The sequence below is a fragment of the Ahaetulla prasina genome, chromosome 3, assembly GCF_028640845.1.
Source record: "Ahaetulla prasina isolate Xishuangbanna chromosome 3, ASM2864084v1, whole genome shotgun sequence".
NCBI lineage: Eukaryota > Metazoa > Chordata > Lepidosauria > Squamata > Colubridae > Ahaetulla > Ahaetulla prasina.
In genome coordinates this window covers 33,488,425-33,510,732 of record NC_080541.1, presented here as the reverse complement: position 1 = coordinate 33,510,732, position 22,308 = coordinate 33,488,425, and the positions used below count along the sequence as shown (strand labels likewise).

The following is a 22,308-nucleotide window of genomic DNA, read 5'->3' as shown; positions in this document are numbered from 1 at the left end:
TCTCTTCGTTTTTAGTAGATCTATCTAGATTCAGTTTATTGAATTAAATATTACGCATCCGCATTGAGCTGAAACTTAGCTAGTGCTACTTCAAGGTTAAACAGATTTCAGACTTGCAGGATCTTCTCTGCTCTTTGATTGCGATCCAGAGATCAAGGCATAAATGTAGAATTAAGGTATTTTGAGCCAAAACTTTTATTTTTAGTATCTTAACTAACTTAGTGTAAAACTGTCTCCCAGCTTTCTTCTTTTGGATAGGGAATTCGCTTTTACTACGAAGTCAAGAACATTTGTATTTCTGATGCAAATCAAACAAAAATCTACCTGTAAATATTTTATATAATTATAAATTACAATTATAGCTGGTTTAATACATGGAGGTTAACAGGTGATGTTATCTTCCTTTGTCACATTCCAAAGAAAGTTAAAACTGGTTCTTTTTTGCATCTACACTACAAGAATTCAATATGCTATTCATTTTTTAAAAAATATTTTTTTACAACTGCTGACTGTTGTAAAATCTCTTTAGGATATAGTTTTAAGAAAAATTAGGCCTCTAAAAGAATCCCAAAGAAAGCAACATTTCTTATCAATGCATCAGATGTCATACAATGAAGGAGACATGCAATTAGAAAAGAAATGTGGATAGAGCATAAAGCCCATGATGGTGAACCTATAGGACATGTGCCAGAGGAGGCACACAGTGCCCTCTCTGATGGCACACGAGCCATCGCCCCAGTTCAACTCCGCTGTGCATCCGTGTGCACCTCCCACTGCCCAGGCTCACACATGCACTGGGGCGGGGGGCGTGTGCCACATGCGCATTGCATTTTGGGGGTTCGGGTGCGTGCACACATGCTTTGGGCACTCAGTCCGGAAAAGGTTAGCCATCACTGCCATAAAGCGATTGCAGATTATGGCTTCCTGTACTACATTCTTAATGCTATCTAGAATGACAATAGTTTTACTGTCAATAATATCAGTTGTTCTCCCAGCTTTACATGCCATGCATGCTGAAACAGAAACCTACCTGTGCTATTTCAATAAATTTGTCCTGAGAATATTGAGGTAGCAGCACTTTGGGAGCATCCTTCACTGCATCCACTTGAAGATAAAGGTTCAGCCAGGAGATTATAGTCACTGGGCACAACTCCCACTTAAGAGCCTACAAATATTAAAACATAATGTTTATAGGGCTGTTTATTGCAGTGGTTTAGCTTTCAAATTGTGTGATATCTGCAACATATATTGTCTAAGTAAATAAGCTTTCATTATTTTAGTCTCAAACAGCAGAAGAGGTAGCATTCTTTATTATGTCATAAATAAGCATTATCTGAAAATATTAAATAAATATTATGTGATAAGTAAGTTCTTATTTTCATATTTGACAGCTAATTTTTCAATGTGTAATGTTAGTGGAAGGGATGACCATTCAAATCAAAGCATTTTGCATAGGCCAACTGTACAATCTGAAATTCTATATGTACATGAGACCTCCAAAGTCTCTAGATCCCCCCCTTAAATTTACCACAGATTTGTAATTGAATATGACATCATGGGAAAATTATTAGATATATGGAGATTTAACTATGTTAATTAAATGTATATTCAGTTAAAGCACACAATCAAGTTTGGGTCATTGATTTGTTTGTCCTAACCTCAGCTACATTTAGAATCAAGCAATTTTAGTAGAATTCTACTCAAAAGCTAAGGACATCTCTCAGCCTGAAAAAAAAAATGGTAATTTCTGTCAAGTCCTACAGCATTCTGGAAACAATCCATTGAAGAAATCCCATTTTGAACAAGCCAAACAAAATGTTCTGTGATATGGCTACTAGCATGAGAAATTCCTAGTCCTAATTCTTCTTTATCTCAATAAGACAGTTAAATTTTCTTCCATCAATTATTACACTGGGAAAAACAACTGTGCTTAAAATAACTAACTTTTCCTTTAATGAGCATTTTTCCCAGCTGATTAGTAATATACAACTTTAAGGCAAGAATTAAGACCTAGCATTTACAAATTAGTATTTAAAAGCAGTTCAGATAAGAGATTGGTAAATTAATTCCTAGTATATCAGTTCCAAAAAGAAGAGCTCAAATTGTTTTGTTACCTTTAGTATAATTAGTTCCATCCTTATAATGTCATCTTCACTGCAAGCACCATCAGTAACATAGGCAAACTCCTGCAGCTTAGGAGCATATATCTCCTTTAAAAAAGAAGAAAATATTTAAACAGACTTTGCAGAACTGATGATCAGTTTTCTACATCCCTATGCAGTATAAATATATATTTTAGTTTTACAGCTTGGAAGAAGCTCAATTCAATTACTGATATTTTTTTTATTTCCCACAGGAAACATTATTGGCTACATAGATACAATCTATTGTGTAAAGCAGCAGTGCTCCCATGCAATCCCAAATATATCAGAAATCCACTGGTAATTCTCCTTTCTCTGCCCTAACCTTGCAAAATAAAATTTAAAAAGTCAATCTACAAATAACTGTCGGCTATGTTAGGATATCTATTCCTAAACTTCAACAGCTTTCCAAATCTCTAGAAATCTGAGTTATTTATCCTAAATGAGTTTCCATATACTGAGTAAAATGACATGGCAATATGCTTCACATGCATTATCTTCCCCAAATTTTTTTTTTAAAAAAAAGGAATTAGCAAGACATCTTAAAAGCTGACCATAAGTGCTTTGTTTTTAGTAAGTCTAGTTCAGAAATATCCCTACAGTCTATGACAGGGAAATCATTTGGATATTTTCAGGAAGTTTCCTGAAATACTTCTTTTTCAGAAGAGACTATTTTATCTGATCTCAAACCCAGTCACTTATAAAACCCATCAAACTTCTAAAAGGTTAGCAGATTAGCTGCAGAGCCTGTTTCCTACTTTGTAACCAAATTCACTAAATCTATCCAATACTTTCTCAACTGTTATTAGATTTCGCAAGTTACATGAGCTATGTACAGGGGATTAGGCCTTATGGTTTTTATTTGATATTAGATATTTAAGATTTTTTTATTAGTTTGCTTGCTTGCTTTCAAGTCAGATTTTACTCCTGGTGACTCCAAGAACAAACTGAAGATGTAGTGGTTAAGGTGCTAGCCTAGAAACCAGGAGACTGTGAGTTCTAGTCCCATTTTAGGCATGAAGCCGGCTGGGTGATTTTGGGACAATCATTCACTCTCAGCCCAAGCTACCTCACAAGATTGCTGGGAGGAAAATAGGAGAAGAAAGGAGCATTATGTAAGTAACAATTTGACTTACTTATAATTTCTCTAAGGAGAAATTTCCTGACAGTTAGAACAATTGATCAGTGGAACAACTTGCCTGCAGAAGTTGTAAATGCTCCAACACTGGAAATCTTTAAGAAAACGTTGGATAACCATTTGTCTGAAATGGTGTAGGGTTTCCTGGCTGGGCAGGGGGTTGGACTAGAAGACCTCCAAGGTCCCTTCCAACTCTGTTATTATTATAATATAATGTATAATGTAATGTAATAAAGGTGGGATAAAATGTCAGAATAAATAAAACAAGCATAGGCAGTTTTCTAGAAAAGCACATTTTCAAAAGTGGTATACCATTGCCTAAAAAAATTGCCTTCGAATTTTCTGATTGAAAGCATAGCTTCAGGGAATGAGTTTTAAAAGTCTATACCAGGGGTAGTCAACCTTTTTATACCTACTAACCACTTTTTTCACTCTGTTAATAGTAAAATTTTCTAACTGCCCACTGGTTCCACAGTAATGCGCCGTGTATCGTCGTCTGCGCATGCCTCTCGCGCATTGTGGATTGGGTTGGGGGGGCGGCGCTGGCTACCAGCTCTGCTTGTCTGTTACAGCTGGGTGGTGTGGGGGGAGATGCACGAGCTATTCTGGGATGAGGCTTTTTGTTTGCAGTTGCACTATAGCGCCATTTAGTTTCACTTACGTAACATGAACTAAACTTATGCGCAGGCGATACAAATAATATATTTTCAGAAATTTAAATTGTCACGGGGAATTTTGTGAAAACCTAATGAGAATGTTTTTAAATAATGCTATGAAATTTTTAAAAAAGTCAATTAAGTTAAAGAAAAGGAAAGTGCTTCAGTATCGAACAAAAACTCAACCACCCACCATGAAAGCTGGAACACCCACCAGGTTGACTACCACTGGTCTATACTATTTTCGGGGAGCTCAAGACAATTTAAATTGGGATTTTTTTTTCATCTCCATAACAATGACCTACTGAAGACTGCCAAAGAGAGGAAGACTGACCCAAAATTATCTTGTGAGTTTTCATGGATGAAAGTAGATAGGAAACAGAGTCTCCTCAATTCTGCTCCAAATCTAAGTATAACCAAGTAGCTGTAGAATTGTATGTATCTACTTACCTCAAGCTTGGAAGCAATGAACAGGGTTGTAATTCCTATAAGCTGAAGCATGGTTTTATTTATATCCTTCTGAGTCAACATGAATCTATCAAAAAAGTCTTGGGCCAAATAGAATGTTTCTCTATGAAGTGTGTATACTTCACATACCTGTAATGATAACAAACAATATTCTGAATGGTTGGTGAACATTTCATTTTGATATTACATGCCCTTAATTTTTTTTAATTTAAATTTATATCCCGCCCTTCTCCGAAGACTCAGGGCGGCTTACAATGTGTTAAGCAATAGTCTTCATCCATTTGTATATTATATACAAAGTCAACTTAATTGCCCCCAACAATCTGTGTCCTCATTTTACCTACCTTATAAAGGATGGAAGGCTGAGCCAACCTTGGGCCTGGTGGGACTTGAACTTGCAGTAATTGCAAGCAGCTGTGTTAATAACAGACAGACTTAGTTCGTTGAGCCACCAGAAATAAATATTAATAAGGTGGAAAATATTTTTGCTTGATTTTGTTCTAATAATTCTTCATATGCAAAGCAAGCATATCTGGGGCTGGAACTAAGTTGAAATAAGCTTTCCATGTTGTCATTGCACTGCCTTTTCTGTTGCCTTGGTGTGTGTGTGTGTGTGTGTGTGCGCGCGCGCGCATGCTTAACAGGAAATCCTATATATGCAGGTTTGATTCCTCAATCACATAATGGCTTCTGATATATGAAATATTTAAAGTTGCAAGCTTGCAAGTATTCCTTTATAGACGACTTGCTGATGCATGAAGTTTAAGAAGACAAGTCAAGCAAACAGATGGGTGGAGTTCATAAAACACTTTTCTTTCTTGATACTTTACTGAACAAGGCTGATACGTTTCAGATTTGATCGTAAAATCCACCTTTCGCTTTTAATATTATTTACTGAAGTTCTAGAAGTAATGTTAAATCCTTAATTTAAAACTGGTGCTTTAACTTAACAAGGAAAATATACATTGTTAAAAGTAAACAAATTAAATGTTTAAGATTCTTGGACACTATGCTTTTTCTCTCGGTGTTATTTTACAATCTTATTTCAATACTTACCTCTAGAAGCCAATCCAGTAGGACTGATCTCATATGTGGCTGTAGATTTGAGTGTAGCGATGTGAAATGCTTGCAGTGAGAATATTTGTTTTCTTTTTTGAGAATGTTGAACCAAACATCTCTAGAACTTCCCCAACTAGATAAATAATAAAAATTTAAGATAAAAGAAAAAACAAGCATGCAAATTTGCTTTGGCACAAGTATTTGATTCTGAAACTAAATGCTTCTGTTTGGTGAACCCAATTTATTATTTTTAATTTCTAAAACAAAACATATTTTAACTGATTCTGTTAAATGCTGTGAAATTAAGTGCCATTTTATTTATTGCATTTCCTAGTTGTTTTTCAGTACTGTATGTTTCATAAATACAAAAAAACAGTAGAAAAATAAGACATTTCACTTGAGACAAAACTGTAACAGAGAATATTGTTATTTGCAAAAGAAGCAGAAAACAAAAAATAGCATGAATAAGATCAAAACACATATCCTATGCAAACCTATAGCTTATCTTGGACTTTTGAGAATTTATATTCCTAAATTCTACTATCTGCTTAAAAATAAGATGTTTATTACACAGCAACCATACCAAAATAAGTTCCACATTTTAAAAATCAGTTAGCTGTTTTATTATACCTGAAGCCTCAGCACAAAAAATTCTCATGTTGGTTAGTTTTAACAACAAAACAGATTACTTTATGACACTTTTATACTTTGGAAGAGAGGTCACAAGAAGATATGTTTTATTTGTTATATATGAACTCAGAACTCTCATTTTCCTTTTCAAAATGGGGGGACGGGAATGGCACAACAACCATATTGAGAAAATGCAGCTGTTATTTTCAAGTGTTGTTCCTGTAATGAAAGCTCTTCAAGTGACTACAATCAGGTAGTTTTTTCCTGGCAAATAATCAATTGTATTCCAAGATGCACTTGTCCATCAAGATTTGAGATTATAGCATTACTTCTGAAAACATGTAGACTTAGATTAAAACCAAAACTTTTGAAACAGCTGCACTGGTGAGTTCTTTATTATGTTCCGTATATCACTGGAGCCAAGTTAAGCGTGACCCTTTTGTATACTCTCCTTAATAATAGTTATGCATGGAATACATTCTGCCTCCCCGGCTCTGCATAGAACCATGAGTGCTAGCCAAAGCACTGCTGCTTCTAAGCATGGTTTATCAATCTCTCGGAATTGTTAGGCACGTTATCCATGCATCCAATGCAGGATGACATTACTTCAAGCCTATTTAAGGAAACTACTGTATCTAAGTAACATATGTGTGTTGTGACCTAGGCTTACTGAGTCATTACAATACACAATTAGTCCCATAAAAACCTATTTTATTGTAACAGCTGAGAATTATGTTCATTCCCAGCTGAGTCCCAATTTGTTGCAAAACAAGTCCTTCGGAAGAAGTCCTTTGGGATAATCACCAACCTTTATCTTCTTTGATACCCTGCCAAAAGCCTTACTTGGCAAAGCCCCAAGTTCAAAGTTCAGAAACTCTTCAGAAACAAACAAGAGATGCCGACTGGAAACAGAGTTAGCAACGTTGCTTTCCTGCAAAAGGCCCAAGTGCATTTTGTTTCTCTTTTAAGCCTTATGGGAGGAGTCAATCATCTCCTGATCTTACTCCCGAGTCGTCCCTTTTGCTTTAGCTGCTCTTGCCTTCTGGCAGCTCTGTGCATGTGTACACTAGGAACAGGCTCCTCCTGTTCCTCTGCCTCTCTGCTATCTGACTCTGGGGACTCCGTTATCCATGCATCGCTCCCAGATGGCCCTGGCCCCATCTCAGCCTCTGACACAGAGTCCTCATCCAGGCCTTTCCCAGACTCCAGGATTGACCCATGTTCCTCCCCAGCCTCCTCACTGTCTGACTCCGCTGCCAGCTCTGCAGGCTGCTGATGGACCACAACAATATGCCTTTTAGACACCACATTTAATGCTTAGGTACAGTTTAACCATAGCTACGCATCAGGCTTTCTGATATCAATCTGATTTCTCATATATCAATATATATCAATATTTTTAATAAATTTTCAGCATTTCTAGCTTACCTAAGATCCGGTAAAGGTGATGGATTTATGAAGAGATTTCTAAACCTGTATTTTTTGAATCTGGAAAAGTCTGTGGTTGTACTTTCTTTGTGTGGAGTTTCTATTATTATGCAAGGAGATACACCACCTGATATTGTGGATGGCCAACAGCTCTAAAAATAAGATAATAATACAGTTCTCAGATAGTTTTTTGGCAAACAGTGATATCTTCATCCCATGCATTTTTTAATATGGATTCAAATTATGTTTTCACCCATACCCACGTTAACCCAGACACCTCACTTGTGGGGTGCCGCAGGGGTCGATTCTCTCGCCCCTCCTGTTCAACATCTATATGAAGCCGCTGGGTGAGATCATCAATGGCTTCGGTGTGAGTTATCAACTCTACGCTGATGATACTCAGCTGTATTTTTCCATACCGGCCACCCCAACGAAGCTGTCGAAGTGCTGTCCCGGTGTCTGGAGGCCGTACGGGTCTGGATGGGGAGAAATAGGCTCAAGCTCAATCCCTCCAAGACAGAGTGGCTGTGGATGCCAGCACCCTGGTATAGTCAGCTGCAGCCACAGCTGACTGTTGGGGACGAGTCACTGGCCCCAGTGGAAAGGGTGCGCAACTTGGGTGTTCTCCTGGATGGACGGCTGTCTTTTGAAGATCATTTGACGGCTGTCTCCAGGAGAGCCTTTTACCAGGTTCGCCTGGTTCGCCAGTTGCGCCCCTTCCTAGACCGGGATGCCCTATGCACAGTCACTCATGCTCTCGTGACATCTCGCCTGGATTACTGCAATGCTCTCTACATGGGGCTTCCCTTGAGGAGCACCCGGAGGCTACAGTTAGTCCAGAATGCAACTGCGCGGGTGATAGAGGAAGCCCCTTGTGTCTCCCATGTGACACCACTCCTGCGCAGACTGCACTGGCTACCTGTGGCTTTCCGGGTGCGCTTCAAGGTTTTGGTAACCATCTTCAAAGCGCTCCATGGCTTAGGGCCGGGCTACTTACGGGACCGTCTGCTGCCACCGACTGCCTCCCACCGACCCGTGCGTTCTCACAGGGAGGGATTCCTTCGGGTGCTGTCCGCCAGGCAGTGCCGACTGGCGACACCCAGGGGAAGGGCCTTCTCTGTGGGGGCCCCCACCCTCTGGAATGAACTTCCCCTGGGACTCCGTCAACTTCCTGAGCTTCGAACCTTTCGCCGCGAGCTTAAGACACATCTATTTATTTGCGCAGGACTGGGCTAGGTTTTTAATTAAGTGTAGTTTTAATGGGGTTTTATTATTTTAATTGTAAATTTTAATTCGGCCTTATTTAATAAGTTTTTTAATTAGAGTTTTATTTCTGTATTTATAGTTATGTATTGGTGTTTTTAATAGGCTGTAAACCGCCCTGAGTCCCTTGGGAGATAGGGCGGTATAAAAATGTGATTAAATAAATAAATAAATAAATAAATAAACTAAGCAATTTTATTCTGGAAACTAAAATGCAATGTTTCCTTAGTGAAAAATGGTCTTCATAAACTAATTTTAACATTAAAAGCATGTCATGCATTCCCTTCTTACATGTTTATTAAAACTAGATTATGCCAACACAGGAGTGAATAAAATCTTCCCCTTATATTGAATCCACATATACTTTCTAAATTACCACATTCTGAAGAACGGAATCCAATTATATTTCAAAGCAGTGTTACACAGATCAACCACTTCTGCGCATGTCCAAGATGGCGCCGCCCTGCTGATCGGGGGAGCGGCGACGGGCCTTTTCGGGCTCTGTCCGGGTCTGGGGTGGGGGGCCTTAATAACATCTTAGGCCCCCGCCCTGATGGAGGAAGATCTAGCCACCCGAAAAAGGGTGGCTGGGCGCTGTGCGACTCCGAGGGGCGTCGGGAGGAACCCCGGAGTCACAGCGCCTTGAAGGTAATCCTGGCGGCCTGCCGAGCCGCCGCCAACCTTTTCGGCGTTTTGGCAGCGGCGGCGGTGGGGGGGGGGGCGTTGACATCGCGGACCCCCTGGACTCCTGCCTGGAAGACTCAGGCAATTCGAAGATGGGTTTTGGAACTGGGCGTCTCCGGGGGCGATGGGAGGAGCCCGGAGGCTGCGCCCAATGAAGATCTGGAGGGCCGCCCGGGCTCCATCGGCCTCTTGAACTCTCGGCAGCGCGGCGGCCTGGTTCTCTTCGTGGGCGTTGGCGCGGTGGAACCCAGGACTGCTGGCGGGACTTGGCGACTGGTGCCCCTCCCGGATGGTGGGGATTTCAGTGGCCTGCTTGCGGTGGCGATGGGGCTTTCCGGCGGCGATGGCGGGCGGAGGCGGTGGCGGCGGCGGCCTGCCCGGTGCTTTGAGGCGGCGGATGGCCCGGTAGGCCCAAGGTGGTTGTGGCCTTGCCCTAGTGGTGTGGATATCTGGTGGTGCCTGAGGAAGGCCCACGGCCCAGCGGATACCCTCCATTATTTAACATCTTTAAATAACATCTTTATCATCGTTCCTCCCCTTCTTCCATAGTCCACCCTGGTTGCTTGTATGGGGTGGTGAATTGACTGAGTCAGCGGTTTGGTCATCTACCGCACATGGATTACCTCTAACTGTTTCCCATCAGGACAGACTGGTCATGGTCACTTTACCATCTGCTTTGTCATCTGCTATCATCTTGACCAGCCCAGGATGGGCCTTTTGCGGACCTTCTCAGTGATGCGAACATTTACTGCGGCTGACCTACTTGCCCTGCGAGATGCCCCTCTCTGGGTTTGGCCCTCAGATTATCGAGGCCCACCTTGAGGACGGGCTTTGGAGTCCCGAGAGGTGGCATCACGAAAAATAGGAGGCTTAGGGTTTTTAATTAGTTGTTTTAATAGATTTTTAAGGGAGTTTTAAAGGGATTTTAAGGGTTGGGAGGGAGGATTTGTGGGTGGGGAGAGAACCCGTCGGGAGGATCCAGCCCTGTGCTTGTTCGCGACATTGTTACATCTGGTCTGAAGGCAGGGGAGGTTCTGTTCCAGGACTAGAGGGTTGTTCAATCTATGCGGTGAGTGGGAGAGGCAGATATGGCGGAGGGGGCGATCAGTGTTGGGAGCACGTGCTCGATGTTTGACAGCGATCACGTGCTCCGGCCCCTCAGTCCCTACCCGTTCCTCAGGCAGCCATGATCCTCAGAGCCTGGATCTTGTTGATGTTATGTAATGCCGGTCCGTGGCTAATAAAGCCCCCTGATTTGCGATCTTATTCAGAAGTCCGCGGACCTTATGGGCATTACGGAGACCTGGTTGGGTCGGAGGGTTCCCCTCGTTGAGCTGTGCCCTCAGGTTTCCGAGCATTTCATCAGCCGAGGGCCCAAGGTAGGGGTGGCGGGGTGGCGGTTGTCATTAAGGAAGATCTAGAACCGAGGGAGGCCACTGTTCCTCAGATTGCCGGTTGTGAATCCCTCTATGTGAGGTGGGGCCATAGGAATCAGTTGGGCTTGTTGATCGCGTACCTGGCTCCTTGCTGCGTGACCACAGCCCTGCCCGAGCTGTTGGAGGTACTTGCCTCTGTGGCGGTTGAGACCCCCAGACTTATAGTCATGGGGGATTTCAACTTGCCATCGGCTGGCTTGCTATCGACTGCAGCTCGGGAGTTCCAGGCTTCCATGACGGCCTTGGACCTGATTCGGGTAAATGATGGCCCCACGCACATGGGGGGAGGCACACTGGACCTGATTTATATCTCTGGTCAGTGGTTAAATGATCTGGAATTAGATGATTTAGTAACAGAACCGATGTCATGGTCCGATCATTTTCTCCTTCGACTAGACTTCCGAACCGCCATCCACCATCGCAGGGAGACGGAACCTATACGGTGGTTCCGTCCCAGGCGCCTGATGGACCCTGAGAGGTTCCGGACGGAGCTTGGGCCATTCCCTGAGGATCTGGCCCACGGCACGACTGAGGAACTAGTTGCGGCCTGGGAGCGGGCTGCGGCTGGGGCCTTGGACCGTGTCATGCCTTTGCGACCTCTGACCCGGCGCAGATCTCGTTTGGCCCCTTGGTTCTCCGAGGGGCTGAGGGAGATGAAACGCCGGAGAAGACATCTAGAGAGCACCTGGAGGTCCAGCCGTTCCGAAGCTGATCGGACACTAGTTAGGTCCTATTCTAGGACCTACCTAGTGGCAATGAGGGAGGCGAGGCGCTCATATGCCTCCACCCTCATTGCGTCGGCAGATAACCGCCCGGCCGCCCTGTTTCGGGTGACCCGCTCCCTCCTTCATCAGGAGGTGCGGGATGACCCGTTGCAGGGACGTGCTGAGGAGTTTAGTGGTTATCTATACGATAAAATCGCTCAGCTCCGGGATGGTCTGGACCAAAATTGGGATGATCCAAGCGAGGGAGAGGAGACACGTCTTGTTGAGTCCATTTGGGATGAGTTTGACCCTGTGGCTCCTGAGGACGTGGACAGGTTGTTGGGGAGACTTCACGCCACTACATGTTTACTGGACCCGTGTCCTTCCTGGCTGGTACTGGCCACTCAGGAGGTGACACGAGGCTGGCTCCAGGAGATTATCAACGCTTCTTTGTTGGAAGGGGTTTTCCCTGCCGCCTTGAAAGAGGCGGTGGTGAGACCCCTCCTCAAGAAGCCCTCCCTGGACCCAGCTATTTTGGGTAATTATCGTCCAGTCTCCAACCTTCGCTTTGTTGCGAAGGTTGTAGAGAGTGCTGTGGCGCGACAGCTACCCCAATACCTGGATGAAGCCGTCTATCTAGACCCGTTCCAGTCCGGCTTCCGACCCGGGTACAGCACGGAGACAGCTTTGGTCGCATTGGTGGATGATCTCTGGAGGGCCAGGGACAGGGGTTATTCCTCTGCCCTGGTCCTATTAGATCTCTCAGCGGCTTTTGATACCATCGACCATGGTATCCTGCTGCGCCGGTTGGGGGGATTGGGAGTGGGAGGCACCGTGTATCGGTGGTTCTCCTCCTATCTCTCTGACCGGTCGCAGACGGTGTTGACAGGGGGCAGAGGTCAACCGCGAGGACCTCACTTGTGGGGTGCCGAGGGGTCGATTCTCTCGCCTCCTGTTCAACATCTATATGAAGCCGTTGGGTGAGATCATCAGTGGCTTTGGGGTGAGATACCAGCTGTACGCTGATGACACCCAGCTGTACTTCTCCACCCCAGGCCACCCCAATGAAGCTGTTGAAGTGCTGTCCCGGTGTGTGGAAGCCGTACGGGTCTGGATGGGGAGAAACAGGCTCAAGCTTAATCCCTCCAAGGCGGAGTGGCTGTGGATGCCGGCACCCCGATTCAGTCAGCTGCAGCCGCGGCTGACTGTTGGAGGCAAGTTATTGGCCCCAAAGGATAGGGTGCGCAACTTAGGTGTCCTCCTGGATGAACGGCTGTCGTTTGAAGATCATTTGACGGCCGTCTCCAGGGGGGCCTTCCACCAGGTTCGCCTGGTTCGGCAGTTGCGCCCCTTCCTTGATCGGGATGCCTTGTGCACGGTCACTCATGCACTCGTTACCTCTCGCTTGGATTATTGTAATGCTCTCTACATGGGGCTCCCCTTGAAGTGCACTCGGAGGCTTCAGTTAGTCCAGAATGCAGCTGCGCGGGTGATAGAAGGAGCTCCGCGTAGCTCCCATATAACACCGCTCCTGCGCAGACTGCACTGGCTGCCTGTGGCCTTTCGAGTGCACTTTAAGGTGTTGGTTACTACCTTTAAAGCGCTCCATGGCTTAGGGCCTGGGTACTTACGGGACCGCCTGCTGTTACCACATGCCTCCCACCGACCCGTACGCTCTCACAGAGAGGGACTTCTCAGGGTGCCGTCCGCCAAGCAATGTCGGCTGGCGGCCCCCAGGAGAAGGTCCTTCTCTGTGGGGCTCCACCTCTGGAACGAACTTCCCGGGTTTCGCCAAATACCTGACCTTTGGACATTCCGTCGCGAACTGAAGACACATCTTTTTATTCGCGCGGGGCTGGCTTAAATTGATTTTAACAAATTTTTAAATTCTTAGTAATTAATTTTAAATGGGGTTTTTTAGGTTATTATATATTTTACTTCTCAGGCCAATTTTAAAACAAGTTTTTTAACTGCATTTTAAATTTGTATATTGTACCGTCTGTTTTATTCTTGCCTGTACACCGCCCTGAATCCTTCGGGAGAAGGGCGGTATAGAAATCAAATAAATAAATAAATAAAATAAATAAATAAACCATACCTTAATTTCATATTGATATCCCACATTTTCTTCATCTATCTTGGAGTCCTTTGGAAAATAAACAAAAACCATTAATACCTAAGTAGCAATGAAGTAATATATAGTTCCTCAGATTCATCAAGAGCTTCTCAAACAATTGGGACCCAGGGACAAAAACAATAAGACTTTAAATGCATGCTTGTTATTCAAAATATTTATCAGATTCTGCTATCTATCAAACTTCGTTTCATGATTATTAAACAGCTGTACATACATTTTCTTTAAACAAAAATGAAATAAAATAAGTTTTTTACAATCAAGCAAGGTCAATCTCATACTGTAAACCGGTAAAGGGGATTCTGTTGTATGTTGTCAAATATTTCCACCGGATGTGCGAATACAGCTACTGCCATATACTTGAGGTTTCCCTGACAAGTGTCACCCTAAAGTAAAATTGGGTCAGTGGAAAAGGCAGATTCAGGCCATAGTTAAGGTATGACATAGTTAAGCAATAGACATGCACTCAGGGTCCCACTCAATCAGATTTCATGTGTGTGTTTGGAACAATCAATCTTCTCAAACTACCCTGCAGGATTTTTGTGGTGGAGCTGAGAACAGGTCTCCATATAAGCCAACATGATTTCTCGGGGGGGAAATAGGTACCAATGCATTAATGAATTGGACCCTGAGTATTTGTAGATCTGTGGCATATGCTTGAGAAGCTAATACCATATACATTTATACATACATACATACACATACAAATATGCATATATATACACACAGACATGCTCAGAGACTTAAATCAGTTGCATCCAAAGGAGCTTGATTCTTTTGTCAGAAGGATGAAAGCAGCATTGCAACATTGTGCTGCAAATGCTGCCTCGTTTTTATGTTTTTATGTATGCACAATGCACAATCCACACAATCCACAATGCACTTACAAAAGCGGCAATACGGTTTTTGTCATTCTTCCCCTATCCTTAGTCTGCCCTACAGATTCCACTGTACTGAATTATTCACTGGTCATTGCAGAAGACCACCCCAGTTCATACACAATCTTTTTTCTATATGTGACTCTTAAAATTCCAACCCACCTGCATCGATTTCCTTTTTCTATTCTGAAGTGACAATGGGACCTGCAGTTCTTCTGGAGATGTGACCTGGCATGGCTGATGCAGTTTAGCTTGCAAACGGCTACTGCAGAAAGGAAAGATATTTTATTCCATCAGAGACATGGAAGACTGCACTGTTTTACTTGCATTGTATAATTATAAAAGTGACCATTACCTTCGTCTGGACATCTTATTGGAAATTCCAGATTATTTCCTACAAATAACAGAAGATCAGATGTTAATTCAAAGTCACAGTTTCTCCATTAAACACTAGTTTGTGAAAATCCCTGGCTTCAATTACTTATTCTGAAAAAGTGCTTCATTTGTTGCACCCCAAAAGTTGGGGAACTATGTACGCATGCAAGTTGCGTACTACACCAAGACTTGATACAGTAACATAAAGGACAACCAAGGACTAACGCACAAATTTATGGCATGTCAGATTAACAGAGATGGAAGGGACCTTGTAGGTCATCTAGTCCAACCCCTCCCGCTCCGTCCAAGCAGGAATACATCCAAATACATGTTTCTGAAATACAGGTTCTGAAATGTACAACCAGAACAAACAAGTGCTCCACAGAAAGGCAGACTCCCGTTTCTCCTGAAAAGTCTGGGCTTGGAAAAGAAAATTCATTGGGCAAACTGCCCACGCTAGCCATATTTCATCCTGGAAAAATTCTGCATGCCTGAATCAGGTGAATTGAATTGGGAGACTGGCACACTGTCTCAACCTAAAAAACAGATTTCTCTAAACTAGTATTTCTCAACCATGGTAGCTCAAAGATGTATGGGCGTCAGCTCTTACAATTATTGGCTGAGGAATTCTGGGAATTTAAGTCCACATATTTTTGAAGCTGCCAAGGTTGAGAAACACTAGTCTAACCTCCTAGAAGTAAAGGTTACCTTTCCATCAGTCAGTTTCACGTTTGCCTACTTCCATTTATTGCCTCACAGTAGCCATTTTGTACTATATTTAAAGATCCTGCTTGAGGCACCTTTTGTTTCTTTTCTCAAAAGCAACTACAAATATAGCCCTGTACAGTATTATAGCCCCCTAAGTATTAGTTACAATGAAGTGAGAATTGTATAATCCAATATTGATACAGATACATAGGATATATTGAAAATCTAAGAACTAGCACAACTGTACCTTCATTAGGAGCCGGTTTTGTACCTGAAATTTTTCTAGGCACAGATATACATACTGACTAGTGTAGAACTCCTTATTATTATTATTATTATTATTATTATGGTAGCTCATTATCCATTATTTTATCCATTATTTTATTTTGTCCATTATTATGGTAGCTCATTATGACTACAAACAGATACATTGTGGTTTCTCTTGTTCGGGGAAACAAAAAACAAAATAAAACTTCAATACCCCCCCCCTTTATTTCTGCTGGGCGGGAAGGGGCCTGATCCTGTTCTATCAAGCGGAGGCAGGAGCTCTTCAAATGCCCCCGTTTCTCCGCTCTTAACAACCCCGCGCCAATTTGCAGAGAGCGGGTAAGTGAAGAAGGCGGCAACAGCAAGGCTTCATTCTCTGAGCGTCCTCCCAAAGTCCACCCGAGTCCCGATTGTCGCCACTCTTAACCCGCTGGCGTGGGGTTGCTGGATCCAGGGGATGCAAGTACAAGGGAAGAGAAGTGGGGTGCAATAACGCCTTGCTAAGTTTAGAAGCGGGGGGGGGAGGGAGGTGGTGGCAAGCGGGAACCGGGGTGGGGTGGAAACACCCCTTTAAACAGAGTCACACAAGGGAACAGGAAACCTTTCCCGCCTTCAGTTACTTATTCGGGGAGATGGGGGGGGGAAGTGCTTCATTTGTCACACCCCGATAGTCGAAGAGAGACTTTTGACAGAAGGGCTCCAAGGGGACCCTAGGAACCCCGATTGTTCCCCGCTCTTTGCATTAAGGTTTCCCTCCAAATGGAGCAAGTCCGGACACTCATACCTCCCCCACGCCAGGACAGCACCGATCAAGAGGCGGTCTTTCGACCCCCGGACTAATACTTGAGGGGTGGGGGTGGGAGGGTATTTTGGAGGACAAACGAGCCCCCCCCCTCCCCAAACTGGCTCTCTCTCTCTCTCCCGCCTTCTGGTGAGAAAGCGCCTTCCACCTCCGCGCATGCCCGGCACCCCATCTGGATTGGGGTGGGGGTGAGAGAAGGGTAAGTGCTGGGGCAGCCCGGGAAATGAACGGGCGGGCTCCCCCCACCCCACCCCACCCCATCCCACCCCCTTGCAACGCGGGGAGGGAGTCCGGCTCCCTCCCTCCAAAAATATCTGGCACTCCCAGCAAAGGCAGGCCGATCGAGCCGGGTCTCACCTCTTAGGATATCCCCTAAGCTGAAGGCTCACAGCTCCCCAATTCGTATAAGGCTAGACCCCCCCCCCCCGCCCGCCCCCCCCAAAGTCGCCTCTTCTGCCCGGGATTCCCTCCAGGCTGGGGGGGGGGAGAAATATATGAAACCACCCAGAAGCAGCCCTTTTCCATCCGAGGGGCAGACACCCGTCTCTCCCGCCACGACACCCTCCGAGCTGACCTCCCCGAGGTCGGATGGGCTGGGGATCCCCGTTATTTCCCCTTCCCCGCCTCATTCTCCCTCCAAAATGCAAGTCGGCGAGCTGGCGGGCGTGCATCCCGCCTTCTGGCTTCCTTCCCCTCGGCCAGGAGCCTCCCGCCTTCGGCCCCGCTGCCAGTCACTCAGGGATGCCCTCCCCCGGGACCCCCCCCCAAAGACCCCCCTCAGAATCTTGGGGCGCAATCCCCCTCCACAGCCGCTCTCCCACCCAGCGCTCCCTCGCGCGCCAGAGGAAAACCGGGGGGGGGATCCCGGGGAAGCCCGTGCAGAGCGAACCCCCTCGGGCATCCTCCCCCCACCCTCCCCGCCAGAGCCACCACGCACCGCACCTCAGCTGCTTCAGCCGCGCAGAAACTGAACTGTTCTCAGCTGGCGCCGGCGCCAAGGCTCTATATGGGCCACGTCTGCGCATGCGCCAGCGCGGCTCCCGGCTCTTCCCTCCAGTCCGCGCCTGCGGTTCCCGGGCTGCGGATTCTCCCGCCCGCCTGCTCCTGCGGGCGCTTCACCCCGCATCCAGGCAGGGCCGTGGGGAAGGGGGGGTGTTGCCTCCGCGAGAGAAGGCCGCTTTCCTTCACCCCGGCAACGAGAGCCCCGCTTAGTCTGGGGCTGCTGTTCCCCCTTTTGCAGGTGGAAGGTTTTGAAAGGGACCGCGGTGGTGGGGATGGGGGTGTCTTTTTCCTGCACCCGCTCGGCCCGCTTCGCAGAAAGAAAGTTCTGCTCCAGGCTGCTTTATTCTTTCCCCCCCCCACCCGCCCAAAAAACCCGGCGATTGCGCAATAGCGCGCCGCTCAGTCCCTGCTGGCGGCCAAGCGCGTCCTCCCTTCCCCTTCCAGTCCCGCCAAATGTGCTTTCGCTGACATCACCGCTCCGAGCGGCTCCCTGCAGGGCTGACCACCCTTCAGCTCGCCAGGGGCGGCGTGGTGCTGCCGCCAGCCCGGTAGCTCCGAGAGCATCTGTCTCCCCCTGGAAATGCCAGGTGAGATGCCAGGTTTGTACCCGGGGAATTTAGCCCACAAGGGATAAAAAGAAACCCCTTGTCCGAGGCAACGCCCGCGCGTCCTCTTCCCAAGGTCTTTCCTCTTTCCCACGTGCGAGATATACGGGTTCCCCCCGCCGAGCCCAACCCGCCTTAAGGTCATCGGGGGCGGCGGCAGCAGCTCGGGGAACCCGGCGCTCCCCGGGTTTCAGCCGGGCCCGCTGGTTTGTTTGGTGTTTAGTCGCCGCCCCTGGGCGGAGTCAAGCGGCGCGCCTCAGCCAATGAGAAGGGAGAGAATCTCGGCAACGTGGAGTTGTCAGCAAAATGTAAACAAGAGCCGGTTTGAAGGGTGACTGAGGGAAGGAAGCGCCGCTCTGCCTTCAACGCCGGGACTGCAGCCGTGGCTTCTCTAAACGGGAAGGAAGGTTGCAGTATTTCTTTGGAGAAAGCATTGCAAAACTTAAGTCTGTAGAGATTCTCAGTCGCCCAGGTGATGGTTCTTTCTGAAGCGAAACGCCTTCAAAAGAAAAAAAAAAAACAAAGTCCAGTTGCCTCCTGAAAAAGCATCTTTGGGACAACTGTGACCTGGATGACTGAGAATCTCTACAGACTTGTAGCTATACAATTTGGGATGGACACCCTTTGAATGGTGTGGGAGGAGGAATGGATTTCCAGAGGAAAAAATGTAGATTACGGGTACCAGGAGCCCTACTCAGGTGACCCTGAAGACGCAGATAAACCTCCAAGTGCTTCAGTGACCCTCTAAAAGGATGCAAATGACCAGCTGTCTGCAAGGAATATAAATCCTTCCATTCCCCACTATCCTGTCAAGAGTTGAAGAAGGTTCTTGGATGAGAAGCAAAACATCTTCAAATGAAAAAACAAGAAAGTCCAGTTGCCTCCTGAAAAAGCACTGTTGGGACATTGCAAAACTTTGTACATTTTGTTGGGAATAAGCCCCATTAAACCTGCTGGGTTGGCTGTACAGAAGGGCAGAGCAGCATTCAGCTTTAAGGAAGAAGTAGAGCGGCGTTGATTTCCTTTTGCACTTCTTGCAAAAGGAAATTTGCAATTTCCTTGCAATTTTCTTCTGATAGGGAAGAATTCCTCCAGAAGAGGAATTTTTGGCTTGAACTTTGGAATTTATCTCTTCTTAATGACTTGAAAAGCCAAGTGTCTTAATTTTTCTTTGCAAACACCTTGTTAGAGTGCTACTAGTCCATTCTGTTCTCCTGGCAGATGCTCATTGCTTCTTCAGCCAAGTGATGGTCAGCCTTGGCTCTGTCTCTAAGATCCACTCTGACTACCACTCTGCTCCAGAACAATATGAGAAATTGAAGGGAGACAGAATCTCCACTACTTCAGAGCTGGTTCTTTTTTTCCATCTGAAGAGGAACATATTGTCTTTGACGTTGAACTGTAAAAAGGTGTATAATCAGAACCTATTTAGATCTCAACACATGGCTGACCCACATGACCCAAACTTCTTTGGGGAGAAGTTTGCTTGTGTGAATAGTGTATTAATATGGGAAGGGGCATTCTAGAAGTTAATACCCATTGTTGTTAGTTCCGAAGTTGTGTCCGACCCATCGTGACCCCACAACTTTTCTCCAGGCCTTCCTGTCTTCTACCATCCCCCGGAGACCATTTAAGTTCACTCCGACTGCTTCAGTGACTCCATCCATCCACCTCATTTTTTTGTCCCCTTCTTCTTCTGCCCTCAATCTTTCCCAGCATTAGGCTCTTCACCAGTGAGTCCTTCCTTCTCATTAGATGGCCAAAGTATTTCAGTTTCATCTTCAGGATCTCACCTTTTAAAGAGTAGTCAGGGTTGATCTCCTCTAGGACTGACCGGTTTGATCACCTTGCAGTCCAAGAGACTCGCAGGAGTCTTCTCCAGCACCAGAGTTCAAAGGCCTCAATTCTTTGGTGCTTAGCCTTCCTTATGGTCCAACTTTCACAACCATACATTGCAACTGGGAAAACCATAGTCTTGATTATACTCACTTTTGTTGGCAGGGTGATGTCTCTGCTTTTTAGTATATAATAACCATTTTAAAACCTGAAATGGATGACACCTAGAATGGATGAGCCATCATCTTAATCATTTCAATAAAAATATGCCTAAAGTAGAATAGAATAACAGAGTTGGAAGGGACCTTGGAGGTCTTCTAGTCCAGCCCCCTGCTTAAGCAGGAACCCTACACCACTTCAGACAGATGGTTATCCAACATCTTCTTTAAAACATCCAGTGTTGGAGCACCCACAACTTCTGGAGTCAAGTTGTTCCATAATTGTTCTGTCAGGAAATTTCTTGATTAGTTTCCAACCTTGCTTCTTGTTCTACCCTCAGGTGCTTTGGAGAATAGTTTGACTCCCTCTTCTTTGTGGCAACCCCTGAGATATTGAAGTAAAGATAAACGCATCGAAGGGAGCCTACTGCTTTAATTCTTGTACAGGTAGTCCTTGATATATGACCACTATTGAGCCCAAAATTTCTGTTGTTAAGTGAGACATTTCTTAAATGAGTTTTACCCCATTTTACTATTTCTGTTACCACCGTTAAGTGAATCACTGCAGCTAAGGGAATCTGCTTCCCCATTGACTTTGATTATCAGAAGATCACAAAAGGTGATAGCATGATCCAAGGATGCTCTGACCATCATAAATATGAGTTAGTTAAGTGTTTGAATTTTGATCATGTGTCTATGGGGATACCGCAATGGTCGTAAGTGTGAAAAACAAACACAAGTCACATTTTTCAGTTCCGTTGTAACTTTGTCACTAAATGAACTGTTGTAAGTTGAGGACTACCTGTATTCTTTTTTAATAATGTGTGTGTATATGTGTGTGTCAAGATTTAATCTTGGTATGCCTGAATTGATAGAAAGTATAATCCATTTTTAGCATAAAGTTGAAATGTTTATTGCTTATGTTAGCTGACATAGAGGTGTAAAATCTTTTTAACAATGGCCCAATAAACCCTTTCATCAGATATTCAGTTTCAATCCAAAGATATTTATTTGAGAGAGATGCCAAATTAACTCTTGGTAAATGGTAAATTCTCTCTTCCGTGCACTTCTATTTTGCAGATGGATATCTGTGTCTTTCATTTTCCTGTTATTTTTGTACTTTCTAATTGCTGGCAGTTTACTCCTACTCTTGTTCAATATTCTTTTTAGATAGTCAGCTATCTAACATGATGGCAGCACATCTTCAGTTTCAGTAAAATATAAGTGTATAACTGATCTGGCAAACTAGCAGTTACACTTAAATAATGTTTTTTTAAAACATCAGAGTTGGAATTTCATGCACATTTTTCCTGCAATCTACTCCATTGCATAAATATGCCTTTCAGAGTCATATATGGAAGCAAAATCCCAAAAGGAAAAGTGATCAAAGCCTGCAACAGCTAGACAAAAAGCACTGTCACATTTAAAGTCTAATTGATTAACACTAGGATGACAAAAGAACTTCAAAGTGGAAATTATATTGCAGAACCAGTTGAAACAGTTGGAGGCTCTTGTCTCCTTGGCAAAGAACAGTGTAGCATTGGTTGACTTATGTTGCCAGCACTCATCCTTCCAATGCCCAGGCCATTTAGCAGTACAGGCCTTCCAGGGGCTGCTTGGGTCATGCAACTTGTTACCTCCAGTTCAACATCGGAATCGGCTGGCACTGGTTCAGAATAGTGTAGCAGAGAAATGAGAAGGTCTATTGGTATACTACTGAAGGCCAGTCTCTTGGCTTGACCCAGATGCTGAAGAATCATCTGACTGTATGATGTACATCTGCTTGGTGGCAATGGTGGAAGGTCAACTGAGCTTCCGTGAGCTAAGTAAAATGTGAGGAAAGGAAAATAGTGCCAAAGAGAAAGGTGCTAAAATGCATATGGTGAAGAGCTGAGACTGACAAAGTCTTTGATGGAGCTGACCAACAGATACATTC

General features: G+C 44.9%; 1 protein-coding gene across 2 annotated transcripts in view; it reads right to left on the bottom strand.

The window, feature by feature from the left end:
* The window catches only part of CCNE2 (cyclin E2), a 28,253-nt gene extending 10,462 nt beyond the window's left edge, over positions 1 to 17,791 (bottom strand). The window contains exons 1-11 of one of the 2 annotated variants that reach the window (XM_058178866.1): positions 17,714 to 17,791; positions 14,975 to 15,013; positions 14,782 to 14,884; positions 14,023 to 14,127; positions 13,706 to 13,753; positions 7,940 to 7,996; positions 7,521 to 7,672; positions 5,460 to 5,595; positions 4,386 to 4,532; positions 2,115 to 2,210; positions 1,031 to 1,165 (exon numbers count right to left, since the gene is read on the bottom strand). In XM_058178866.1, coding sequence (XP_058034849.1) covers positions 1,031 to 1,165; positions 2,115 to 2,210; positions 4,386 to 4,532; positions 5,460 to 5,595; positions 7,521 to 7,672; positions 7,940 to 7,996; positions 13,706 to 13,753; positions 14,023 to 14,127; positions 14,782 to 14,884; positions 14,975 to 14,988 — 993 coding nt within the window. In that variant the 5' untranslated portion in view covers positions 14,989 to 15,013; positions 17,714 to 17,791. The remainder of the gene's footprint in view (positions 1 to 1,030; positions 1,166 to 2,114; positions 2,211 to 4,385; positions 4,533 to 5,459; positions 5,596 to 7,520; positions 7,673 to 7,939; positions 7,997 to 13,705; positions 13,754 to 14,022; positions 14,128 to 14,781; positions 14,885 to 14,974; positions 15,014 to 17,713) is intronic. The other variant, XM_058178868.1, reaches the window with a different exon arrangement.
* Positions 17,792 to 22,308: the final 4,517 nt, after the last annotated feature.